Raw genomic sequence first — 12,406 nt, forward strand, 5'->3', positions numbered from 1 at the left:
AAGAAAGAAAGAAAAAACCAAGCCATACCAAAACAAAACAAAAATAGCAAAAGAAAAGAAAATGTTTGGGGGCTGGGGAGATGACTCAGCAGTTTTAGAGCACTTGCTACTACTCTTGATTTCCAGCATCTACATAGTGCTTACATCTGTCTTTATTTCCAGTACTAGGTGATACGGTGCCCTCCTGACTTTTGCAGGCACCAAGCATGCATACATGCAGGCAGATCACTCATACATATACAGATGAATACATGTTTTATAAAGATAAATGTTTGATTTCAATATTTGTGGGGCAAATAATTATAGAATTAGAAAAATGTTACTGTTGTCATTTTATAAGTAGTGCTCTTCATGTTTATTTTCCTGGAAATATTGACTTATACCTGAGACAGGGTGGGCATCCAGTTCTTTATGTCAGATGTTTATTGACTGTGCATCCTCTAGAAGAGGAAGAAAAAAATGGTCACGTATATACATATTGTGTGGATATGTATGAAGGTCATAGTATATTAGCATTTAAACATGTTTTAAAATACTTTTTCTAATTATGAAAGCAGGACGTATTTGTTATAATGAACAGAGTACAAAAAAACACCTACTTCCTTTTCAGCAACACTTGCTATTTGGTAGTTGATTGCCTTTTATTCTGCATGTATGTGAATATTTACATTAAATTAGAATCATAAAATGTTTAGTTTTATATCCTGCTTATTTCCTTTTTTTACATTTGTGTGTGTGTGTGTGCATTAGTATGTGTTCATATACATGTCTGAGTCCATGCCTCAGCTGAGAGTAGAGGTTAGAGGACAACCTAAGGGACTTGGTTCTCTCCTTCTACCATGTGGGTCCTAGGGGTCAAACTCAAGTTGTCAGGCTCAGCAGCAAATGATTTTTTCCATTAAGCCATCTCATTGGGCTTCTTTTTTTTTTTTTTAAAGATTTATTTATTTATTATATCTAAGTACACTGTAGCTGTCTTCAGACGTACCAGAAGAGGGCGTCAGAACTCATTACGGGTGGTTATGAGCCACCATGTGGTTGCTGGGATTTGAACTCATGACCTTCTGAAGAGCAGTCGGTGCTCTTACCCGCTGAGCCATCTCACCAGCCCTGCAATTTTTTTTTTTTTAATTTATTATATGTAAGTCCACTGTAGCTATCTTCAGATGCACCAGAAGAGGGTGTCAGATCTCATTATAGGTGGTTGTGAGCCACCATGTGGTTGCTGGGATTTGAACTCAGGACCTTCCGAAGAGCAGTCAGTGCTCTTCCCCACTGAGCTATCTCGCCAGCCCCTGGGCTTCTTTTTTTAATTACATTTTTATTTGTGTGTGTGTGTGTGTGTGTGTGTGTGTAGGCATATGCATGTCAGTGTGTGTTGAAGGTCAGAGGACAACTTAACAGGAGTAAGTTCTCTCCTTCTGTTCTGTGGGTCCTAGGGATTGAGCTCAAGCCTCAGGATTGGCAGCAGTACTTTTTATGTGCTGAGCCATCTTGCCAGCCCACAAAGTCATCTTTGAGTCTTTCAGATTATGCAGAAGCAGAGCACAGGGCCAGGGAGTGGTGGATGTGACTTGTTTGCCCCTGCCATGTAAATCTTCTTTGTTTCCCTTGCAGAGGAAGTGGCCAAGTTGGAGAAGCATTTGATGCTTCTAAGACAAGAGTATGTCAAGCTGCAGAAGAAACTGGCAGAAACAGAGAAAAGATGCACACTTTTGGCTGCACAAGCAAACAAGGAGAATAGCAGTGAGTCATTCATCAGCCGCTTGCTGACCATAGTGGCAGGTCTCTATGAGCAAGAGCAGTACAGGTGAGCTCCCAGAACCAGAATCTGTGCCTTTTGCTTCATCCCTGGCCGCTTCAAACACATCACGGTGTCTTCTTTTCTCTCTTACTTTGTACATCCCAGGATTGAAACGGGCTTTGCGTATGCTAGGCAAGTGCTGTACTGCTGAGTGGTATCTTCGGCTCCTTTTTTACTCTGTTCTAAGACAGTTTCACTGCGTTGCCCAGGCTGCTATTGAACTTGTCATTTCTATTTAAGCCTCTCAAATAGACAGAATTAGACCCGCCTACACTTCTAGACCTGGTTTCTTGTTCATTTTCTTGCCAGATTTTCTTTCTAATCAAAATTATCAACAGTGAACCAGATGTGGTAGCTCAAAGTTGTAATCTCAAGACTGGAAGCAGGATTATCATGAGTGTGAGGTCAGCCTCAGCTTTGTAGTGAAGTCCAGTCCAGTGTAGGTTCTATGAGACTGAGTTCTTATTTCATAAGAAACAAAAATAAGAGCTGAACTGGTGTCGGTATGGTACACAAGAACCCGAGTTTGATCTGAAGAACCCATGTGAAAAAATCTGGGCCTGATGGCAAGCACTTAGATTCCTAGTAGTAGGAGGACAGAGACAGGCAGTCCCTGGGGCTCACTGCCCAGCAAGCCTAGCCTAAGTGGGTGTGTTCCAGGCCAGTGAGCCACCCAGTAGCAGGTAGATGGCAACTGAGGAATGGCACCAAAAGTTGTCCTCCAGCTTCTACATGCACACTGTCTGCATGCTCACCTTTGTCCTCATACACACAAACAAACATCAAACCAATGGAAAAGATTAACAATGTCTTTGCTAGAAGCCCTATAGGCTGCTTACCAGCTCTTTGGTCTCAAGTATGACTTGTTAGGTTCCTGATCAGTCCTCCTCATTTAGGGTCAGAGTGAAGATTAAATTAAGTCATAGGTGCTTAAACAACTTAGAATAGTGGATACATACCAAGTATTGAGTATTACTGGTACTATTTATTTATTTGTTTGTTTGAGATAAGGTCTCATTATGTAGCCCTGGCTAACTTGCAGCCTGCTTTGTAGATCAGGCTAACCTTGATTGAACTTAGAGATGCTCCTCTTCCTTCCTAAATATTGGAATTAAAGGCATGTGCTACCCTGTCTGTCTGTCTGTCTATCTATCTATTTTTGAGACAAGGTTTTCTGTAGCCCAGAATGGCCCTGAATTTGGCTTGGTCAAGGATAACCTTGACTTTTTGGTTTTCCCACTGCTTCTCCAGTGCTGCAGTTTCAGTAAGTGCCACATGTTGGCACTTTTCTTTGTTTCGAATATGGCTGGCCATATTGCACAATCCTGTCAGCACAGTGGGCCATCAAGATGTTTTAGTTAATTGCTCATAGTCCTTTTTTTTTTTTTTTTTTTTTTTTTTTTTTTTTTTTTTTTTTTTTTTTGTAGCATTTGACATTTCAGAGTAAACATACATATTTTGGGGGAAATTTTTTATATTGTGGTATCCCTCCCTCTCTTTCTGGTTTGCTTTTTTGAGACAGTGTCTTGCTTAGCCTAGATTGAGTTCAAACTTGTGATCCCAGCATGCTGAGGAGATTTCATGATGTTCTACCCAGCCTCAACCTCTTTACTTGATAAATGGTTGGATAATAAATGGCTAAATTTGGGGCTGAATGTTTTTAATGGAGACAGAAGACCAGGTATTAGGTGTTGTGTTCTTGACATTTTGTGTGAATTAATTTGTCCATAGTCTGTCTACCATTCACTGTTTGACGCTATTGTGGAGCAAATCAATAGCACAGTTTTAGAGCTTTAGCTGTCTACGTTTCTTACTCTGCTGCCTTAGTTTGTTTGTTTTGTTTTTGTTTTTTTGAGACAGGGTTTCTCTGTGTAGCTCTGGCTGTCCTGGAACTCACTCTGTAGACCAGGCTGGCCTCAAACTCAGAAATCTGCCTGCCTCCCAAGTGCTGGGATTAAAGGCGTGCGCTACTATCGCCTGGCCTGTTTTTTTGTTTTTCAAGACAAGGTTTCTCTGTATAGCCCTGGCTGGCCTGGAACTCACTCTGTAGACCAGGCTGGCCTGGTACTCAGAAATCCACCTGCCTCTGCCTCCCAAGTGCTAGGATTAAAGACATGTGCCACCACTGCCCGGCACAAGTTTTTTAAAATATTCCTAGCAACATATAAGTGTGGTCCAGAGTGTGTAAATGCCATTGTGATTTATTTTTTCCTTTGCAGATTCATGTTGATAATCATTATCCATGTATTTGTCAGGTGAGAATCCTAACTTATCTAGTTATAATGACATTTTTCTTTCTGTTTCTTTGGATATTTTCTTCATCAGTGATTTGAAGATCAAGGTTGGGGCCAGGCACATCAGTGCTCACAAGTTTGTCCTGGCTGCCCGCAGTGACAGCTGGAGTCTGGCCAACTTGTCTTCCACAGAGGAGCTAGACTTGTCAGGTCAGTCTGAACACAGAATTATGCATCACTTTGAAATATTTGTGGTATAATAAAAGTAAAATACTTACCTATTGATGGGAAATATAAAGTATTGAAACAAGATGTCTCTTTAAGTTGGTTGTTCTTTTTTCTTCTAATTTTTAAATTTATGTATGTGTGAAGGTTTTGTATGCATTTCTGTCTGTGCACCATATGCATGTAGTACCCAAGGAGTTCAGAAGAGGGTATCAGATCCCTTGGGACTAGAATTACAGATCATCATGATCCACCATGTGAATGCTGGGGATTGAACCCAGGTTTTCTGGTGCTCTTTACTACTGAGCCATCTTTCCAACCTCATATTGTTCTTTATGATTATATTTAATCCTTGGATAACAAATCATATTTAAGTATCTTATTATGTTCTTAGGATTTAGAAAATAGTATTTAAATAAATAAGTTTCAGTAAGCTTATTTATTTAAAAATATTATAATGATATTAATTTATATTATTAAATATCACATGTATGCAAATATATAATATGTTATATCTATTATTATTATGATCATTATCATTATTGTATGTCCCCATGTTTGGAGGTTAGAGGACAGCTTTGTGCAGTTGGTTGTAGGGCTTGAACTCTGGTTGCTAGGTTTCCGTGGCAATGTCTTTCCCTGCTGAGTCATCTCAGCAGTCACAGTCTGAGTCAGCCTGTTTTGTTTTCTGCATACGGCATATGTACATGTCCTTGTAGGTGTATGTGCATGTGTGTGGAATCCAGAACTTGATGCCACGAAACTAACTTCTTCAGTTATTCTTTGTATTGATTGGTTGATTAAAGACAGGGACGCATCAAGTAATCTCCCCTAGCCTGGAACTTAAATATGCTCACTTCTGCTTCTTGAAAACTAGAATTAAAGGTGTATGTACTATCACCTTTAGTATTTCTCTCCAAAATTTTTCCATATGTATTTATTTTGTGTTTGTGTACGTGCATGCGTGTGTGTGTGTGATATCATACATACATACACACACACATTTATATACATTTGGTGGATGGAACAGAGCCACAAAAGCCATACTTTATTTCTTCTCTCTAGCAATTTATACCTTCTTAGACAAAATCTTTTTTATAAAATTAATTTCTACATATGCACATGGTATGTGTATACACATACACGTGCATAAATACATGTAATTTTAAGAAATGTTTTTAATAGATGTACCAAATTATTTATATTGATATTGTTGTCTTATGCTGCAGTGCCTTTATAATTTTTAACTAAATGTGGAAGTAAATGGCATGGACTTAAAACATGGTTTTCAGAAGTTCACCTAAAATTGAATTGTATTAGTATTTGCTTAACTGCTCTTGAAAATAAGACACAAAACAAAGTTTTTATTGAACTCTGCTATTAGTAACTATTGCAAGAATTCTGAGATGGAGACTGTCAGGGTATTAAAATGGGACATTGGTCTTGGAGTGTAGCTCATTGGTAGCTAGGAGAAGTAATGGACTGTTAAATCATTTCAGGCAATGGCCACAGTATAACAAAGTAGTTGTTGTATGCATATATGTGTGCTGTTTTGAATTGGGCTAGAACTACCTAACATTTAAGTGGTATTGTATAGCAAGAATAGCTTTGATCTCCTGGATTTAAGATCTTTCTGTTAGGAGTGAATTCTCTTTTGTAGTATTTTGGGTTTTTTTGTGTGTTTTTGAAACAAGTTTTTTCTATAAAGCCTTAACTATCCTAGAACTCGCCTTGTAGACTAGGCTGGCCTTAAACTCACAAAGCTCCTTCTGTCTCCCTCCCAACTGCTGGGATTAAAGAGATGCACCACCACTGCTCCACAATGAGTGAATTATCTTTATGATAATTTCTAAGGTTTAACTTGAAGCCTTTACTTCCCCCTTGTAAGTACAAATGAACAAGCATAAATGTAGATGCACGGGTGCATGCCATTCACAGCTAGAATAAAAAGGCCTATGTGGAAGGAAGGTCTCTACTATGAGGTTCCAGTCCCTGTGAGCACACTCAGAGCTGTGGCTTTTCCTTTTCAGAATGAAATCTTTTTAAACTGTGTATCTAACCACCTATAGAATAAAACTAGCATAGTTTCCAAGATCCATTTCATTATGAAAGTGCTTTTCACAAAATGTATGGTAGTAACTCTACAGGCATATAGTTTACAAAGAGTACAAAAGGTAAAAATTTGAAAATTATTCACATTCATTTGAAAGATACTAAGAATAAACTCATATCTTTTGATACTAAAGTTATGAGATTCATGAAATGTACTTTGGTGCATTATCAGTGACATTCTGGTCAGGGCTACATGAGACACTGTTGTTTATCTGTCTCAGTGGATATACTATGTACATTTGAAAAGAGAATGTATTGCAGTTGCTAGATGTAGTGCTTTGCTTATTTACAATACGCGGGATTGAACTCAGGGCCTCTCAGATGCTAGGCAAGTGCTTTACCACTGAGCGATCCCACCATTGTTTTATTGTTTATTTTGAGGTGGAGTCTTGCTGTGTTACCCAGGCTGGTTTGGAGCTTAAAATACAGTTTAGGCTGATCTTCAACTTGTCATCCTCCTGCCTATAATATATAATATATAATCCAGCACTGTCCTGAGTGCTGGGATTATGTGTGTGCCAAAACGAGGTATATCTAGTATTCTTTAAATACCATTATATCAAGGAGGGTGATTGTTCAGTGTTTCTGGATGAATATGTGTGTGTGTGTGTGTGTGTGTGTGTGTACTTTTTTCTTTTATGCTAGTTCATTAGTTCTTTAAAGTTTAGTAGTACTATTCACTGCAATCTTGGGATAATAATTTTACCTGGGTTGGTGGCATATTCATGCAATCCCAGTACTTAGGAGGCTGGGGTAGTACGGTTATGAGCTCCAGGCCAGGCTAGCTGGGGCTATCTTGATATAACTTTGTATCAATAATCAAAAAGAAAGCAAAATGAAAAATTTGCACTATTACTACATTACTGGGGAAGACAAAGGAAAAAAGAAACAGCATTGTTTATTTTTGCCTCACCCCTGTCAATTTGGTTGTTTTAACAGGGCTAATCTGCTTTGAGCACGTCAGATTTTCAGTTCTATTCAACATCACTCCCTTCAATCCATCCTTCTTACTGTACATAGTTGTAAAAGAAGGCTAATCAAAGCTGGTCTGTTGTTGCCTGGTTATTAATAATGTATTCCTAGTCCTTACTGTAGTTTTCCTTGAGAACTAAGACTTGAATATAGTCTTCCAGAAACCTCAGTGAGCATCATGGTAATTTAACAGACTTGTTAAAGTGCAGGTGCTGGGTCCATTCCCAGTTTTCTTCCCGGAGCCTAGGTGGGCTTGAGAGTTCAAGTCTGCTAAGGAGTCTGCTTGCTCAGGAGAACCTTCATGCAAACTGTGGCTTTAACTTGTCTCCTGTGCACCACTTTTATATTCTGGCTGACTGAGAGCTGACTTAATAGCAGAAATAGCAGTATAGGTTAGTTTGTTTGCTTGTTTTGTGCTTTGAGACAGCATCAAGTAGTCCAGCTTGGCTTAGAATTCACAGTGTATAGTCAAAGATGACCTTGAACTTGACCCTCTCCTTCCCAATTGCTAATATTACAAGTGTGTGCACTACACCTGGTTTATGTCATTTAGGATCAGCCCAGGCTTCTTGCATGCTAGGCAGTAATTAGTAGCTGAGCCACATCCTCAGTACTAGTTTTAGATATCTTAAATGATGATTTTTATAATAAATATTTCCTTCAAGTAGTTTTTAACTTTAAAAATAAATAATATATTTACTAAGTAAAAATCAAAGTAAAGGAAAAATCATGAATTATGCTTGAGTTCATATTTTCCTATGTATCCTTCCAGGTTCTTGATTGATTTATGAATAGACAGAGCTGCATGAATGTATAGTATATTTTGATATATATGCATTTACACAATGGTACATTTATACTCTCAAATACATGTAGCAAAAATGAAATTATGCCAAATGTATTCCTAGTTTTTTGAACCTCTGTAAATACATTGTTATGCATATATCTATATAGTCTTTTAATTGTTGCAGATTTTCCTGTGTATATATTATTATGCTTTTATTAACTTTCTGTGGTACTCTTTTTGTTTTGTTTTGTTTTTTTGTTTGTTTGTTTGTTTTGAGACAGGGTTTCTCTGTGTAGCGGCTGTCCTGGAACTCACTTTGTAGACCAGGCTAGCCTCAAACTCAGAAATCTGCCTCCCAAGTGCTGGGATTAAAGGTATGTGCCACCACCACCGGTGCTGTGGGACTCTTAAAACAGAGTGTGTAATCCCATATACCCGTAATTTCACAAATTTGGGTGACTAAGGCAAGAATGTTGCTGTTCCCAGGCTTGCCCAGGATATACAGTGAGAGAGACCTTGTCTCAAAACAAACAAACAAATAAACATTTTGTCTGAACTCATTATTAAAATACAGGTATTCCTTGTATTTACCCTGTTGTTTGCTTAGAATAACAATTTATGTGAGTAGTTCCTGTGTAAATCTTGATATCTTTAAAAATCTTGACTGCAGACTAGAGAAGATAGCTCAGTGGAGCTCTGACTGCTTTTCTAGAGAATCTGGGATTGACTTCCCAGTAACCACACAATGGCATATAACCATCAATAACTAGTTCCAGGGAGTCCAACATCCTTTTCTAGTCTCCTTGGTCATTAGGAAATTGGTACACAGCCATACATGCACCCATACACATAAAGTCTTTTTAATCTCCAGTACTGCAAATATGTGATGAAAAATGAATAAATAGGTCAGGCAGTTGTGGTGCACTCCTTTAATCCTTGCACTGAGGAGGCAGAATGAGTTCCAGTACAGCCAGGGCTACACAGAGAAACCCTGTCTCTAACCAAAAACAAATAAATCCTTTTGTCTGAGACACAAATTATGTCCTATAGTTTAAATATGTATTTGGTTATTGATAAGTCTTATTAGGTGCTTTTGTTTTCATGGATCACTTCTTTATATCCACTGCTCATATTTCTTTTTTTTTTTTTGGTTTTTTTTTTTGGTTTTTTTGAGATAGGGTTTCTCTGTTTAGCCCTGGCTATCCTGGAACTCACTCTGTAGACCAGGCTGGCCTCGAACTCAGAAATCCGCCTGCTTCTGTCTCCCAAGTGCTGAGATTAAAGGCATGTGCCACCACCGCCCAGCTTCATATTTCTATTAGATATCTATTTTCTTGTTTTTTTCTATAGAATCTTTTTTTTAAAGAATTATATATTTATTTTATGTATATGAGTATACTGTAGCTGTCTTAAGACATACCAGAAGAGGGCATTGGATCCCATTTCAGATGGTTGTGAGCCACCATGTGGTTGCTGGGAATTGAACTCAGGACCTCCGGAAGAGCAGTCAGCTCTTAACCACTGAGCCATCTCTCCAGCCCCAGGATCTTTTATTAGAAATTCTGCTGCGCATAGAATTGCACACTTCTAATCCCAGAACTCAGGAGGCATGGCAGGCGGATCTCTCTTGAGTTCGAGGCCAGCCTGGTCTACAGAGTGAGTTCCAGGAGAGCCACTGCTACACAGCGAAATCCTGCCTGAAAAAAAAAAAAAGAAATTTCATTAATTTTTTTATCTTATGTTTCAAATATTTTTATTTATTTTTATTTTTTTATTTTTTTGGTTTTTCGAGATAGGGTTTCTCTGTATAGTCTTGGCTGTCCTAGAACTCACTCTGTAGACCAGGCTGGCCTCGAACTCAGAAATCCACTGCCTCTGCCTCCCGAGTGCTGGGATTAAAGGCGTGCACCACCACTGCCTGGCCAAATATTTTATTAATAAATTTGACCCTATTGTTTCTTCATACAAAACTTTTAACATTTTTTTGGACTTAGACAGATTGTCACTTTTTTTTTTTAATGTTCACTGGTGTTGTGTGTGTGTGTGTGTGTGTGTGTGTGTGTGTGTGTGTGTGTGTATGTGTGAAGCCTGGAACTGGAGTTCCATGTGTGTGAGCTGCAGAATGTGTGCTGGCAATTAAATCCAGGTTCTTAGGAAGAGCAACCAGTGCTCTTAACTCTTGAGCCATCTTTCCAGCTTTGACTGTTACTATTTTTTTTGTTTTGTTTTGTTTTGTTTGGTTTGAGACAGGGTTTCTCTGTATAGCCCTGGCTGTCCTGGCACTCACTTTGTAGACCAGGCTGGCCTCGAACTCAGAAATCTGCTTGCCTCTGCCTCCTAAGTGCTGGGATTAAAGGTGTGTGGCGCCCCCCCCCCACCCCACCCCCCGCCCCCGTGACTGTTACCATTTTTAATGGCTGTATTGTTAGGAAGTATCTACCAGAGAAGATCCACTAACCTATAATTTCACTGGTGTTTGGGACCTGAATGCAGTTTCAAGTCCTTCTCAGGGTGAGAGTTTAAATATAAAAAAACATATCCTGGGTTGACATACCTCACTTAGCAAGAATAGTTAGTCAGAAACAGAATTACAGAGGTAAGAAAGCAAGGTTAATACATTTAGGGACCTTTCCGAAGCTATAGGTCTTTGTTTTTGTTTTGACAGGTGTTGCTGCCTAAACGGCACTTCCATCATATCATTAGTTGTGCTATGGTCTGGGCCTGTTACGTTGGTTTTCCTTGAGTTAGGTGTACCATAATTTACTTCTCTAACCACAGATTTTAGGGTGACTTATAGAAGGCCTAAGTTTGTCTACTTTCTTTCTCTAATTAGATGCGAATCCTGAGGTGACAATGACAATGCTTCGCTGGATCTATACGGATGAGTTAGAGTTCAGAGAGGATGATGTGTTCCTGACTGAACTGATGAAACTGGCCAACCGCTTTCAGCTCCAGCTCCTTAGGGAGAGGCAAGTCACAGCAGATGTATTCAAGGCCTGCAAGGTGGTGCCAGGCTCTGGGGAAGCAGCTTCTGTCATGTGCTAACTGCTAGGGTTCTTTAAAGGTGGTGTAGGAGAAGCTGCTTTCTCTGTTGCTCTGTGTTACTGGTAAGCTACATTTTGCCAGTGCTATTTGTTGTTTTCTTTGTTTTCTGTCTGTTACCTTAGATCATGTGATTGTGTAAATTAACCACTGGATATGGACAAATAGAATCCAACATCCAGATCCTTGCCTTTGCCTTTCATTATACTACATTCTGGTCAGACACTCCTTTTTGGAAGCACTTTAGTACTTAAATTAAACTAGTCCAAAGAGTGTTCAGTACTTTTTGGTTCGGTAGGTTTTGTAGCCAGTATTAATAAGGGCTTACTTCATTGAAGTTAGCTGCTTTTTTAGGTCCCAAAGAGCTAGCATATGTTTTTATGGTGCATTTTCTCTGTTCCTCTCTGAAGTTGGCATTTTAGAACAGTAAGAGACAAAATACGTCTCAGATGGTGCCAAGCGGAAAGCTGTCCACGTGCTGGGGCTGTGGCTCTTTGTGGCCAGTGTGGTTGATGTAGTTTTCTTACAGTACTTCACGATCTTCTTTTATTCTCTTGGGTATGTGTTGAAAAGTGGCCTCTCTCCTGGGTGATTTCAACCATGTGTTGCTCGTTTGCCCTCCCCAGGAGATGAAAGAGAGAAGTGGCTACCAGGAGCTCTTTGCTCTTTGTTTACTGTGAGGGGGTTTCCCACTAGGATTGCCCCAGAGCCTGCAGGAATGCATAGACAGAATCCTTCCAGCTATCAGTAAGTGATGTGGGCCAGAGAACTGTCTTAATATCTAATTTAAACATTGACAGGTCCAAGGTATTTAGGATTAGGTAATTAGCACAACTAACTTTATTATTGAAATCCTCTAGTTAATTATTGTTTGTTTATTGAGTTTTTGAATTACATAAATATAAATTCATACTAATTTTAATTAGATTGTTTATGTCTTTACCCCCAAATATTCTCAGCTTTGTCATTGACTGTATCACACTTGCTTATAAAATTGCTTTAATGATCTGGGATTGGTATAGGTAATTGTAATTGGTATAATGGATCCTTTAATTAAAATGTTACTCTTTATTGATTGCTTAAGCCTCTTGACTATCAACATTACCAGCTGCTCAAATTTGTTCTGTTGGTTGTGGATATTAGGTTGTTTTTCATGGCTTTTCTTAAGAGCTGGTATGGAAGAGACCAAGACTGGAGTGAGTGGCTTTTTTTTTTTTTTTTTTTTTTTTT

The 12,406-nt window shown here is 38.8% G+C and overlaps 1 protein-coding gene across 1 annotated transcript in view; it reads left to right on the forward strand.

The window, feature by feature from the left end:
• The window catches only part of Ankfy1 (ankyrin repeat and FYVE domain containing 1), a 75,232-nt gene that overhangs the window by 21,082 nt on the left and 41,744 nt on the right, over window positions 1-12,406 (forward strand). The window contains exons 2-4 of the mRNA XM_031352751.1: window positions 1,618-1,810; window positions 4,130-4,248; window positions 10,968-11,103. Of these exons, the coding sequence (XP_031208611.1) occupies window positions 1,618-1,810; window positions 4,130-4,248; window positions 10,968-11,103 (448 nt within the window). The remainder of the gene's footprint in view (window positions 1-1,617; window positions 1,811-4,129; window positions 4,249-10,967; window positions 11,104-12,406) is intronic.

Source organism: Mastomys coucha, unplaced genomic scaffold (genome assembly GCF_008632895.1).
Source record: "Mastomys coucha isolate ucsf_1 unplaced genomic scaffold, UCSF_Mcou_1 pScaffold5, whole genome shotgun sequence".
NCBI classification, from domain to species: Eukaryota; Metazoa; Chordata; class Mammalia; order Rodentia; family Muridae; genus Mastomys; species Mastomys coucha.